Below are 15,351 nucleotides of genomic sequence, written 5' to 3'. Positions count from 1 at the left end.
GTAATATAAAGATAAGTAGATGTGGTATGATTGCCAATGAGACAACTATCCACCACAGTTCAAATGAAGTGGATGTAAGCAATTATAGGCGACAGAACGGCTTCAACCATGAGAAAAACCCATACCGAATAGTCAGCTTGCATATTTGGTAGGATTATTTATCATCGTATTCTCTTGACCATTCTATACTGTCATTTTTATTTGACCATTTTTAAAGGAGTTATTGAACTTTGACCATTTCTTTTTTTAAGTATTTTAACAATGACACTTTGTGAACTCAACACCTCTGAGACCGTTTAACAGAAAAGTCTTATACTTGGTCGAATTGTTACTCATCATGTATACAGTAAAAGCTGACCATTATCGTTACATACTGTCATTTTGATTTGACCATTTTACTGGAGTTATGCAACCTATGAGACCATTTATGAATCTTTTTAAAACAATGACTCTTAGTGAACCCCACTCCTCTGGCATCTTTTGACAGAAAGCTTTCATACTTGCTAGGATTGTTTGCACCATCATATCATAGTTTAACATATTAAACTTTAATTTTGATTTGACCCTTTTTTATTCCCCTGCCGTAGCGGAGGGGGCATTAGGTTTTACCCTTGTCCGTCTGTACGTCCATACATCGGTATGAATTTTGGCGTCGTCACTTGTACCGTTCTACATTATGCCCCTTTACAAATGGAAAAATTGCTGAATTTTTCGTTTCCGTTATCTAACTTTAGTTTGCCTCAACCAAATGTTATGAAACTTATACACAATGCTTATTCCGACAAAACACAGATCAAGTTTGAATTTCTGTGCCGTCACTTTTACCGTTCTAGAGTTATGCTCCTTTACAAATGGAAAAGTTGCTGCATTTTTCGTTTCCGTTCACTAACTTTAGTTTGCCTCAACCAAATGTTATGAAACTTATACACAATACTTATATGCTTATTACCACATAACTCAGATCAAGTACAAATTTGGGTAGCGTCACTTTTACCCTTCTTGAGTTATGTCCATGTATAACTTTATATGCAAACAGGGGCATCATCTGGTGTCCCATGGACACATTCCCCATTTATTTTTTGAAGTTCTGGGACTGACTTTCTATCCTACCACAATGAAACCTTATGAACACAGCTCCTCTGAGAACCTTTGTGAGAAAGCTCTCAAACTTGGTAGGATTGTTTGCGCTCCTATGTTATTGACCATATTATTGTACCTTCATTATAATGAATCCTCCATTTTATGTTTATATACAAAAGCATGTCTTTGAGTTGCTGTCTTGAAGATGTCTTTGGGTTGCTGTGTTATAGATGTTTTTGGGTTGCTGTCTTGTTGATGTCTTTGAGGTGCTGTCTTGTTGATGTCTTTTAGGTTGCTGTCTTGTTGATGTCTTTGGGTTGCTGTCTTGTAGATGTCTTTGGGTTGCTGTCTTGTAGATGTCTTTGGGTTGCTGTCTTGTAGATGTCTTTGGGTTGCTGTGTTATAGATGTCTTTGGGTTGCTGTCTTGAAGATGTCTTTAGGTTGCTGTGTTATAGATGTCTTTGGGTTGCTGTCTTGTTGCTGTCTTTGAGTTGCTGTCTTGAAGATGTCTTTAGGTTGCTGTGTTATAGATGTCTTTGGGTTGCTGTCTTGTTGATGTCTTTTGGTTGCTGTCTTGTAGATGTCTTTTGGTTTTTGTCTGTTGTACCACAATGACACTGTTCTACCTATTGAATAACAGGAACAAATACTGTGTATTCATTATTATTTGTTGGATTCTAATTTTAGGTGGATTTCGTGGTTACTTTTTGCAGTATTTGGCAAAAACACGAAATTAAATATCCACGAAAGTGCAAGTTTTCCTCAATCCATGAAAATTGGTACCCACGGAAATAAATTAACCCACAGTACAATAGCATGAAATACACATTATGATGTAATCTATACTCCGGGTGCGGGATTTTCTCGCTGTGTTGAAGATCCATTCATGGCCTTGGGCTATTTTCTGCTCTTTGATCAGGTTGTTGTCTCTTTGATACATTCCCCATTTCAATTCTCAATTTTATCTTGTTCAAACAATTTTATTTTGTACACACAATGTAATTCCTTATTCACATAAAGAAGGAGAACACTTTGCTAAGGCATAACAATCTTTTTCTCACGATCATAATACATTCGTTACTATTGATAACTTTTTGTCATGTGGTCTAATTCTCTTCATACTGTAAACAATAGATCAAATGTGTTTGGTGTTATGAAAGATTATAAAGTGTACATCTCCAGCTGGCAAGGTTCATCTGACCTTGACCTTCATTTTCATGGTTCATTAGTCAATGTTACGCTCTCATGATTAGGTTCGTTTTCCATGTACTATAAGCATTCTGTCAAATACACTTTGTGTATAAAATGATTGTAAGGTGTTCATGTCTGTCTGTCATTCATTGGGTTTATTTGACCATGACCTAATTTTGATGATCCATGAAGTATCTCTAGTAAAACATACAATTTCAATGAAATGACAGTAAAGTTGGCAAAACATTTCATCATGTGCACTTTTGTTTGTGTCTTTGGGTTGCTGTCATGTTATGTTTTTGAATTGCTGTCTTGTAGATGTCTTTGAGTTGCTGTCTTGTAGATGTCTTTGGGTTGCTGTCTTGTAGATTTCTTTGAGTTGCTGTCTTGTTGATGTCTTTGAGTTGCTGTCTTGTAGATGTCTTTGGTCTGCTATCTCTTTAATGTCTTTAGGTTGCTGTCTTGTTGATGTCTTTGGGTTGCTGTCTTGTAGATGTCTTTGAGTTGCTGTCTTGTAGATGTCTTTGTGTTGCTGTCTTGTAGATTTCTTTGAATTGCTGTCTTGTAGATATCTTTGGGTTGCTGTTTTGTTGATGTCTTTAGGTTGCTGTCTTGTAGATGTCTTTGAGTTGCTGTCATGTTGATGTCTATGACTTTCTGTCATGTTGATGTCTTTGAGTTGCTGTCATGAAGTTGTCTTTGGGTTTCTGTCTTGTTGATGTCTTTGGGTTGCTGTCTTGTAGATGTCTTTAGGTTGCTGTCTTGTAGATGTCTTTTGGATGCTGTCTCGTAGATGTCTTTAGGTTGCTGTCTTGTAAATGTCTTTTGGATGCTGTCTTGTAGATGTCTTTGGATTGCTGTCTTGTAGATGTATTTGGGTTGCTGTCTTGTTGATTGTCTTTGAGTTGCTGTGTTTAAGATGTCGTTGGCTTGCAGTCTTGTCGAATTAAGTGCATTTGAATATAGGAAATGCATGTACATTGTATCTAGATTATAGATCAAATTGTTTTAAAGAAATAAAAAACATCTCTTATTTTGAATTAAGTACACAAGGTTGTGGATGGGGTTTGCAGAATAGAGATTAATGAGGCAATACTACAGAAAAATAGGCAGAAAAATATAAAGAACAGAAAAAAATGGACCAAAAATATAATGAACAGAGAAAAATAAGCCAAAAAAGGAATAGAGAAAAATAGGGTGCTTAATACAAATAAAAGAGAAAAATGGGAAAAAAAAATTAATTGAGAAAAATGACCTAAAAATCAAAGAATAAAGAAATGAAGGCCCTCCTCGTACATGTACAATCTTTTCAAATACTTTTTTTCAGTATTGTTCAAATGACAATTTTTATCATACCTAAGTACTATATATTGATTCAATTGTTTAAAAAAATAGGTGATAAATGTCAAGGTGATCAATCTCATTTTAATTTAAACCCTGATATTGTACTTTAATTCACCTTAAACAAGAGGCCCTTGATGGGGGTTACTTCGTTTCTTTATTCTTTTTTTGTTGACAATTTTTTTCTATTTTTTATTTTTTTTGGCCTTTATTATTCTCTATTTGTTATTATTTTTTGCCTTAAATTATTTTCTCTATTCTTTATTTTTTTTGGCCTTATTTTTCTATTCTTTATTTTTTGGCCTTATTATCTCTATTCTTTATCCCCCCTTTTTTTTCTGAACTTTTTGTCCATTATTCTCTATTCTATAATTTCTTGGCTTTATTTTCTCTATTTTTTATTGTTTTTTGTCCTTATTTTTCTCTATTCTTTATTCCCCGCTTTTTTCTGAACTTTTTGCCCATTATTCTCTATTCTGTGAACCCCATCCTAACCCTCTTAACAGGGCTCTTAAGTATTTAGTATATAATCCGATAGTTTAAAATTTTAATATGTTCCAACTGCTATTGAAATATGCCTCACAGCAAATAAATGCATGCAAATTGCAGTTTGTTAAGATTGGTGTAAATTCATTGTCATTTAAATGGAACTAATTGAATTTTAATAATTGAGAAATTCAAGATATACTTATTAGGGCTATTAAGGTATTAAGAGTCTTTTTAAAAGTAGACAAAATGAAATTTTATATTTCTTTTCATTGTGTCTGCTCTTTTGTCAAAAGTAATGTTGTTTAATGTCTGCCACTCGGACAAAACAATGATGTAGTCTTGGAGCCTGTAATTTAGTGGTTGTCCTTAGTTGCTGTAGATCATTTTTGTTTTTCGTTTATTATTTTGTACCGAAATCAAGTTGTTAGTTTTTCGATTGAATTGTTTCACATTTGTTATTTCCTTGCCTTTTGTATCTTACTATGTGGTATGGGTTTTGCTTACTGTTGAAGGCCGTACAGTGACCTATAGTTGTAAACTTCTACGTCATTAATTGGTCTCTGGTGGAAAGTTGTCTCATTGGGAATCATACCACATCTTTTTATTTTTATATTGTTTATACATTGTCTCTTTGTTTGACCAAAAAAAAATATATATATATATGTCTCCTTAAATCTGCAGTTTTGAAAAAAAGATGTGTCATCATGTCTGCTGCTTATATTTTATTTTGTTCCATGTATCAATAGTAGCAACAATTTGAAAAAAGTCTTCTTTCAGATAGAGAGTGCAATATATCTTTTATGGGAAAAAAAATTGACAGGTCTCATTTTCCATCAAAAGAATGCAGATGGAAATAAAATTCCTAATTTCCATCATCCTTTGATGGATTTTTGGAAAATGACGCTATCAGCGGCATGTTTCCGATACCATTGACTAGAACCGGAAGTCGATTATTGCCTCCGCCTACCGCACTCGGTTTCATATTTACTATTTTACATACTAACTGGAATCTGCTTGTATAATGCTACACTCGAACAAAGTGTTGTAGTCGGACAGGAACCAATTTACATACTTTATTTTATTTACCAAAAAGATATCTTGACCTGTCCATATGTTTTTTGTTATTAAATGGTATTTGGAGCTATCTCTTTGTTATATTTTCATATTTATTCGAGCTTTCACTTTAATGCACATGTCTTACAATCGTAAACAATCGGTATGTATACATGATAAATAGATCCGTTTTGTTATGGTGTTGGACTTTTTACCCTCCAATGATCAGCAATCGCTAGACAAAATAGTTCTCCTAAATAATGTCAGCCTTTCATGCCATTTCAACTTTACAATCATTAAAAAAAGTGAAAATCGGAATCATTTTGATATCCATTGGATAGAAACTGGTCTTTATCCAGATTTACGAAGATTATAAAAATCAGAAATTAGTTATACGGATATACCCACGCGGTGCGTATGAATCTTTGTTTACAAAACAGGATTTCGGAACGTCTCTAGTTTTTAGATCGTAAGTCACGATAAACTCAAACTGAAAGTAAACAGATGTTTGTAAGACGTAGGTTTACTCACCATAAACAAGCTGAAACGTATATTTTAGGTTTAAGACGGTCCCATTCATTTAAAAAGCATTTTGAAAGTAGACGATGGGATTATTTCAGGTTTGGGAACGAGTAAATTATCACAAAGTTCATTTCTTGACGACCTCATAATTTCATCATGTCCAAATCGATTTTTACTGTTTACTGTCGCTTCTCATGTTTTGTATTTAAATGGTCGTTTATTTTTAAACCCGAACCAGGCATATGCATTCTGTAATTGTGCAAATCTTCCTTCTTTGGTCAGTGGGATAGTTGTATCAATTTCAACTCTTACATCATTTTTTTTTTAAATATATTTGCATTACACATGCAATGGCAGTACCTTTCCAATTACTATTTATGTGTAGTGTCTAAATTAAAGTTGTAACACTTTATAGTGACTGGAAAGGGTAGAAAAATTCATCAGATGGGAAAAGGCTGAAGATACTTCAAACGGCACCGAATCATTAGATATTGCATCTTATAAAAAGAAACTGAGATTTGGATAGTTCCACTTCAAGATAAAAATGTTTATCTCTTGTGAAATTAAATTAAAAAAATATTGTAACACTGTAGTTAATTAATAAAGATACTATTATGTGTATTTCTGTATTGGACTTATTATTGGTTCTCGGTCAGCAGTCAAACGGCAACGAATCATTAGATATGCATCTTATAAAAGGAAACTGAGATTTGGATAGTTCCACTTTAAGGTAAAAATGTTTATCTCTTGTGAAATGAAATAAAAAAAATATTGTAACACTGTAGTTAATTAATAAAGATACTATTACATGTATTTCTGTATTGGCCTTATTATTGGTCCTCGGCCAGCAGTATTGGCCTTCCGCTTCGCCTCAGACCAATACACCCAAGACATGGACCAATACAGAAATACTTACCGGTACGCAATGATATTATAGAATGACAGTATGGTTCAATAGCGGGAATCAGCCCCTCAACTACTTTTTACTTTTAACGCTTTGTTCGTCTTGTCTGGAGATCTTGCTGTAGTTCCAGTTCAGCAAGCATTTTAGAGACGTATCCCGTCCATCCTCTTTTGACTTGTAATCTCTGGTGATAGATTTTGCCGCTTGACATTGTATCCGTTCAAGTTTGTTTTTTTTTGTTACCGTGTAGGGGTCCCATACTATGGCTCCATATTAAATTATAAGATCCATTCCTAAAGATCTAGATCATTGTTCTAATGTGACACAAATTTCAATAACTGGAATGCTACCCAAGTTGAATATATGGTGACCCACGAGAACAGCATTATCACTATTGAAATTGTGTTTAATGTCATTAACTTAAATGGAGACAGACATTTGACCTGAAAGACATGAAAGGTGGTGTGGGAGTGCAAAATCAAAAACTAACTGACTATGATATATGGTTAAAGAATGAATATCAATTACATGGGTCAACATGGTCAAGGGCAGAGTTGTTATAAAATAACAATATGGCAGAGAAGTGGTTTCAAGTTTCATATAAAGCGACCTGACTGACATGAAATAAAAAATCGAAGGAGTATCCCTATTTGTCTAATCTTCAAGGTGAAATAAAACTAGTAAAACAATATTATACTATTGTCTAAATATACAGAAATATAATTTGCTTCAAGTAACAGAAATAACTAGGTCACTAGTAACTTATTTAATGAGTATGTGGGGTATAAGAGCTTGCTAACAACAGGCTCTTCATAATCATTTGGTTTGAAAAGGATACTAGTAGTCTATATTCTTGATTTAGAAAAATGTAATTGAAAGAAAAAAATCACATTACTTAGAATACTTTAGATCATTCAGGTAGTCTTTATGTATATGTACAAAAGAACAGCCAGTAGTCATTGGATATTGTAGATCATTCAAATAGTCTTGACCTTTTTATTAGTACAAAAAAACAGCCAGTAGTCATTGGATATTGTAGATCATTCCGGTAGTCTTGACCTATTTATTTATACAAAAAAACAGCCAGTAGTAATTGGATACTGTAGATCATTCAGTTAGTCTTGACCTATTCATTTGTACTGAAAAAACAGACACATATACGAATATCAATTATATGCTTACTAGACATGTTGCAATGTTAAACTTATTACGGTATGTGAAAATCAAGACTTGCATAAAAAATATCACAATATTAGGGACAGTGGCGTCATTTTTCCTCAGAGCTTTCAGCTCTTTGATTTTGGTTTAGTATGGAATTCCATCAAGTTCCATCAACTTTCCATCAATTGTCCATCAAGTGTTGATGGAAAATGAAGAAATTGATGGAAGATCTAGGGAAGGGCTGTTTAAGCTTGTTTTTGAGATTTTTTTTTTTTTGGAGGAAAAGGAATTTCCTTAGAACTGAAATATATGAGAAGAAATGATTGTTTAACTGTTTGAAAAATGTAGAAGACTATAACAAGAATTTGAAAATGTTTTTTTGGAATTGAGATGTACATGTAATATGAGGATCTAGATGGAGGTCTTCATTTTTGGAACTGAGATGTACATGTAATATGAGGATCTAGATGGGGGTCTTCATTTTTGGAACTGAGATGTATATGTAATATGAGGATCTAGATGGGGGTCTTCATTTTTGTGGTAATTATTCTCTGTCCTTAATTTTTTTCCGTTTTTTTTCTGTATTTTTTTGGGGGGGAGGGGGGCCATTTTTCTTGACTCTTTTTTTTGGACCGATTTTTTTTCTAATCTTGTCCCATTATTCTCTATTCCTCGAGCCCCATCAATGCCCTCATATATTGACAATCATGGGGGTTGTTGGGGATAGATTATTTCAGACTTGCCAATTTTAACGATTTATAGGGGATTTCACCATGATAGGTGTTGATCAGACTCTTGAAAGTCTCTATTATATAAACTTATAAACTGAATACCTAAATACAGACATTCAAAGGGAATATAAATGGTATTACCGGTAAGCACATATTTACTCTTTCAAACCATAGTATATGAGGTAAAAATCACTTTTGACATGTTAAAGAGATGCATAATGTCGTCTTGTGCTTACAATCCCCCATGGAGATATTGAGAAATTGACTGGCATGTTTTAATCCATTGCAAAGGTAAAAACCAGAGAAGCTACTAAATATTATGGAAAAGTTGAAAAATGTAAGCAACAAAATATATACCATAATATCTTTACAGGTTATATCGGTGATTGGCTTCATTGTGCAAGTTTTTATTGCCTAAAATTAATTGTAACCTGAAATATTCTTAACCTAAGAACTTAGGGTTTCATCAGCTCAGTTAAGTCAATACTTAGGTACTGACATGATTTATTACAAACATTTCTTAAATTGTATGTTTATAAATTTATAAATTATTAAGAAACTAAGGTTTCAACCCCCCTCAGACAAAGCTGACCTTAGAACGGATTTGGCTATTACATGTATTAAGTTCTTTTTTTTTTGTCATCAAGCTCTTCAACTGTTTCGGTTCTTATTCATCATTGAATTGTCTTCAAATATTCAGCTTTGAGTGTTCCCAATGAAGGTAAATCCAGGAAAGCGCTTCGGATGCATAGAATTTATAAAGTGTTGTTTTCATTTTTGTCTCGCCTGCATATGTCCATTGTCCTTGACCTCATTTTCATTGCTCAGTGACTGCTTGAAAAAAAAATTAAACATTTTCTTTGATTTTAACATGTTTAAAGAAAATCAGACAACCAGGTCTTTTTTTCTTATCCCTCTTTGTGTGGCCCCAATTTTTCAGATTCAATAGAATTAATTAGTAATAAAGTCAGATTTAAGTAATATCCTTATAACTTTTAATTATTTTTATAGATAGATCCATACTTAATCAGTTATTAATTCATCCGTCATACTTTGACATTTAAAAGCTGACACACTTTTCTTTGACTACAATGACAGTTTTAGCAACCGAAAATAGCAACCATGAAATTGAAATTAAAAAAAGAAATTGACGATATCTCTGATTGTGTTTATTTCCATAAATAGAAAAAAGATGAATGGGAAATAAAAGATTTTTGGGATGTGATATTTGATATATTTGCTAATAAATTAATTTGAGTTTTCAGTGAATTTTGTAATATTGGTATATATATGTGGGCTGCTATTACATTAATTCAGAGGCCACACAAAAAGGTTTTTTGGTTTTCTGTTTTTCTTTTTTTTTTTTTATAAAGATATTGGTACAGGGATATTTTTTTTTATTCTGCTCTTATTTGTTTTATCATGTCAGGTTTTGAAAAAAAATATATTAGTTTTGAATAAAATTGAGAATGGAAATGGGGAATATGTCAAAGAGACAACAACCCGACCAAATAGCAGACAACAGCCGAAGCCACCAATGGGTCTTCAACGCAGCGAGAAAATCCTGCACCTGGAGGTACAGTCCTCAGCTGGCCCCTAAATAAAATTGTGCTTGGCTTTTGAAAAGCGCATATATATGTATAACCTTTTAGATTGTGGCAGCTTTCAAGTCTAAAATATAAAGATTTAGCTGTACGAAAATCAGAATCACATGATTTTATTTTTAGCCATGTAAAATAGATATGAAAAAGTATTGGAAAATAGAAAATAAATTTAAATCTTGTATGAGACTATTGATCATCAGCATACAATTTATTAATGTTCTCTTGAAATAATCTCCTCTTAATAAGAGGAAAGGATATTGGGTGCCAAATTGCCAATGCACAAATGTGACATTTTGCACAAATGAACTATGTGAACTGATAAATGCTCTGTACAGGTCACTTGGTGTACAATTAAACAAGGTGACCTGATAAATGCTCTGTATAGGTCACTTGGTGTACAATTAAACAAGGTGACCTGATAAATGCTCTGTATAGGTCACTTGGTGTACAGTTTAACAAGTTGACATGACAGATGTCTTCTAATTGTTAAGTGAACTATATGAATTGACAGATTTTCCTTTAATCCTCATGGATCTTTTCTTTTCGAATTCACACAGACAAAAAACATCACTTTTTAAGTCCAGGTGATTGTTGACTGCCAGTTGATTCATTATTTACTGTGGATTCGTTATTATTCCCCTACCGACAAAGTCGAAGGCGACTTTATGTTTGCACTCCGTCCGTCTGTCTGTTCATCCGTCAGTCCGGCAAATCAGTTTTACACACTTTTTTTCTTCATGCTTGAAGATATTGATTTGATATTTGGTATATAGTTTGATCATGAAAAGTTACAGATCAAGTTAAAATTTTGTTCCTGTCTGATGATTTTGTGCAGAGTTATGGTCCTTGGACTTAGAAAATTCACTTAGATAATCAATTTTCCACATTTTTTTTCGTCATGCTTGAAGATATTGACTTGATATTTGTTATATAGTTTACACCATGACAAGTTATTGATAAAGTTAGCATTTTATTCCAGTACAATGAATTTTTAACCAGTAGGGGACTATGTATTGCCATGCAATACTCACAGAATGCTTGTTATTCATGGAACACCAATTTTTGTTGTTTTGTAGGTAAAGGCCGCGCGGTGAACCATGAACTTGACAGTTCAACAAAGTTCAAATTTTCTATATATATAGACTTGACCTAAGTGGCGCTAACTTCTCAATACATTGTACTGTAAAGAAGGAATTTTTTCACTAATATGAAAATAAGAAGATGTGGTATGATTGCCAATGAGACAACTCTCCACAAGAGACCAAATAACAACTATAAGTCACCATACGGCCTTCAACAATGAGCAAAGCCCATACCACATAGTCAGCTATAAAAGGCCTCAAAATGACAAATGTAAGACAATTCACACGAGAAAATTAATGGCCTACTTTATGTACAAAAAAATGAACGAAAAACAGATATGTTACACAACAACAAACAACAACCACTGAATTACAGGCTCCTGATTTGGGACAGGCACATACAGAATGTGGCGGGGTTAAACTCGTTTGAAGGCGCAAACCCTCCCCCTAACCTGGGACAGTGGTGTAACAGTACAATTTAAGACCTAACTATAAAAATCAGTCGAAAAAGGCTTAACTCAACAGATGGATACAAATAGGAATACATCTATAAAAAAAACACAGAGTGGACGTGGCAGGGTACTTATACATCCCCACAACAAAAAGACACTACTATAGTACAGATCTAAGAGTACTCACAGTTACCGACAGCTAGATCAAAGCCAATAACAACTTATAAAATAAATCATGCATCTAAGACTAAAATATCAATAGGTACACATCGAACATCCAATGGATTTCGTGTATAAAGACGTCATAAACAGAAAAACATGACCTTCAATGTTCGCTAAGTTTTCTCTTCTTGCATGGTTACTTCACGATTTACAATTATATCCCAATAGTAAAGGAACGACCATTTAACTTCAAAGGGGGGGTTATGTTTTTTTTCTAAAAAAGTATTCTGATCCCCAATGTGATTAAAAAAAATATTGTGGTTGTCTGACGTACCAAGCAGATGACAAAAAAAAATATTCTGAATCCAGATTTTCCCCATACCTTATAGTGTTAAAGTTTGAAAAAAGTAACTTGATTGATAGCGTTGAAAAACAAAAAAAAAATGTTTTGACTCAGACAAAAAACGATAACCTTCCCTTGAAGTTAAATGGTTGCTGCCTAAACGTGATCTTTATGCAAGGTTGGAATCAGTGCAAAAATAATACTTTACAAACAGGTTCAGTCTTTGAAATAATTTTTTCAACCCCACATGATAAACATAAGTTTACAATAGGAATAAAGGAGTGTCTTGATGCAGGGTAATTTTTTCTTATTTCATAGCTTATTTTCTATGTTTATTTTTTTTGGCCCTTTATTCTGTATTTTTTGTTCATTTTCTGTAAACTTCAACCCAACCCTAATACATCATCACTACAGGGTTTATATTGTAACAAATAAAAAAATACAACTTTATATTTGTATCTTTCAGAGACCAATGAGCCAGCAACAACAGAGAGCAATGTAAAAGAAGCAGAGGAAAAGGCACACATAAAACGTGGGAAAAAATCACCTGGAACACGACAAACTAAACTCCCACAATGCAGTTTACCATCCAATATGCAGCCGACTTTTTACATCGGTGGGGGAAATGGAGTATCTTTGTAAGTAAAACATATATAATATTAACAAAAATATCTTTACTTTTGATTGTTGATAGTTAGCTAATGAGATAATACAGTTATCCTCCTTAAAAGTTAAGAACGATAGGTCACTGTACGGCCTTCAACAATGAACAAAACCCATACTGTATAGTCAGCTTTAAAAGGTCCCGAAATGACAAATGTGAATCAGTTCAAACCAGAAATTAGCTGTTTGATTTATGACAAAACAATAAATGAAAAACAAATATGACAGACAGCAACCAACTAAAACCACTGAATTTCTGTAGGCTCCAGAGTTCAAGGACAGACACATAAAGAATGTTGTGGATTTAATATAAATAAGAAGATGTGGTATGAGTGCTAATGAGACAACTATCCATCCAAGTCACAATGTGTAAAAAGTGAACAATTATAGGTCAAAGCACGGCCTTCAACACGGAGCCTTGGCTCACATGGAACATTAAGCCATTAAGGGCACCAAAAAGCAATTCAAACAGGAAAACCAAAGGTCTAATCTATATAAAAAACGAGAAACACTTATGAACCACACCAACAAACGACAACCACTACAGGTTCTCGAATTAGGACAGGTGCATAAAAATGCAGCGGGTTTAAATGTTTTAACAGGTGCCAACCTTCACCCTAACCTGAAACAGTGGTATAACATTACAACATAAAAATACACACAATAAAATACCAATTAAACATGTTTGTGAGCACTGAACTGTGGGACAGTGGTGTCACATAAAAACAAATTGTAAACATCAGGTTGAAATGGCTTGACTTTTTAGATATAAAGTAGAAAAAAAAAAACCAATTTACAAAAACTCAAAAGACACAAATTACTTACCGTAGTTACTTAAAAAATAAAGTCATTTAAAATTTTGTACGCCAGACAAAAAATATGTTCAAAACTAATTAGAACTAAGCAGATTTAGTGTAAAGATGTACCGGGTACACACAGTGTCCAAACAACAACAAGTAAGCGAATGTGGATATTTAATTTTATTTAAGGAATGACTAATATTTTTCTGTCTATTTGAAATAACATAAAAAATGTGGTGCACACTGGCGCAGATTATTTAAAAGTCTTCACCACATTCTTGAGGTTATTTTGAATAAACAGAAAAAATATTAGTTATTCCTTATAATATTATTCTAAATTCCATTTTTAAGGGGTATATTATGAAAAAACATTGATGACGTCACAGTCACATGACAAAATTATGTCTATTAGCTGATAGACAAAAAACTTTCAGCCAATCAGAAGACGTGTTACATCCAAAAATTTAATTATTTAGAATTATATTGCATATTCCTGAGTAATTTATATCTTAATCCAAGTCCAACATACACTTCTTCATGTTGCACATAATTTTACACCCTTTAACTATCCAGGTTAACCCTTTTTTTGAAAGCTGAAAAAATAGATGTTTTCTAGTTTAATTGGTTGGCGTCCACAATATGCATGAAATATTTGCAACTAGACATTAAACCAAACAGTAATCAATGAATGCATTTAAATCAGGACTCTCAGTCATAAGACTTTACTCAATACTTGAAGTACAAAATTTGTGCCGAATTACTAAATTCTGTATTTTGATTGGTTGAGTCTGAGAACAAAGATGGTACCTGAGAATTTTATTACTGTAAGACCTGGTCTGGAAGAGGTTTGGTTTGTACAGGTTCAATGTTTTGTCAAGGACAATAGAAAATTGAAACCGGAATGAAAGGTCAAATTTTCTTATGCGATTTGAACAAAACAACGGATAATAGTATATCTTAACTTTGCTTACAGGGTAGAAGGACCTCTGTTGGCTTTAGGCTGGAAACGGACCACAGATAAATATGACGAGAAATACCGTCTAAAATGGGTAGAATGTAAAACCCGCATAAATTATGGTGGGTTCAAAGAAGGTAAATGAAGCTCTTTCCTTGCGGCAGTCGGTGTGTGAAAATGACTCTCACTAGCTTAGAAATTTTACCCTGCATCAATGTTTAATCCCTCTCGCTAGCCCTCACTAGCCTAGTTTACATGAGCACTTTCCCTGTGGCATTCATTTTTTTACTTAACTTTCACCTGTCTTGTTTGCTTGGCACCTTTGTTGGTATTTTGTTTGTAGTGATAGTGTAGTCTAGAAGTTTGTATGTAATGTTTGTTATAGGTACCTGTATGTGTGGGTTTTTTTTATCAACTTGCTCTATATCCATGAGCATGTATAGTAAATACACACAGTTTAAAAATGCCATTGAAAGTTCAATATCCAATCAATATAAAAGCAGAATTTCTTGAATTTTTTTGGATTTCCTCCATGAAAGAAAAACGTGCAAAGATCTTTAAATATACAAATTAAAAAAAAAAAAATATAAACACGTACATACTGGCTAAAGACAAAAGAAATTAAATTAAAAAAACTTATGAAGTATATAATATAGGTGTTTTTCCTCATCTTTTGCTTAAAATTCACAGTTAAGATTTTGAAAAATTGGCAGCTATGAATAAGATTGCTTTCTTGGTGTATTGCACAAGTTTCTATTGTTTGATTAGTAATTTCCACCTATCAACCTCAATAATATTGCATAGACACTTGCCTGTC

General features: G+C 33.2%; 1 protein-coding gene across 5 annotated transcripts in view; it reads left to right on the top strand.

Annotated features, from left to right (window-relative positions):
• Positions 1-15,351, top strand: part of LOC127720668 (protein polyglycylase TTLL10-like) — a 170,451-nt gene that overhangs the window by 130,111 nt on the left and 24,989 nt on the right. For 4 of the 5 annotated variants that reach the window (XR_007990922.1, XR_007990921.1, XM_052227380.1 and 1 more), the window contains 2 exons: positions 12,583-12,754; positions 14,553-14,671. Coding sequence is in view for 3 of the 5 variants with exons in the window: in XM_052227380.1 (XP_052083340.1) it covers positions 12,583-12,754; positions 14,553-14,671 (291 nt within the window). In the remaining 2 variants the exon portion in view is untranslated. The remainder of the gene's footprint in view (positions 1-12,582; positions 12,755-14,552; positions 14,672-15,351) is intronic. The other variant, XM_052227383.1, reaches the window with a different exon arrangement.

The sequence above is a fragment of the Mytilus californianus genome, unplaced genomic scaffold (assembly GCF_021869535.1).
Source record: "Mytilus californianus isolate M0D057914Y unplaced genomic scaffold, xbMytCali1.0.p SCAF_11, whole genome shotgun sequence".
NCBI classification, from domain to species: Eukaryota; Metazoa; Mollusca; class Bivalvia; order Mytilida; family Mytilidae; genus Mytilus; species Mytilus californianus.
The sequence above is the reverse complement of the archived record's forward strand: the minus strand, read 5'-3'. Positions and strand labels throughout refer to the sequence as shown.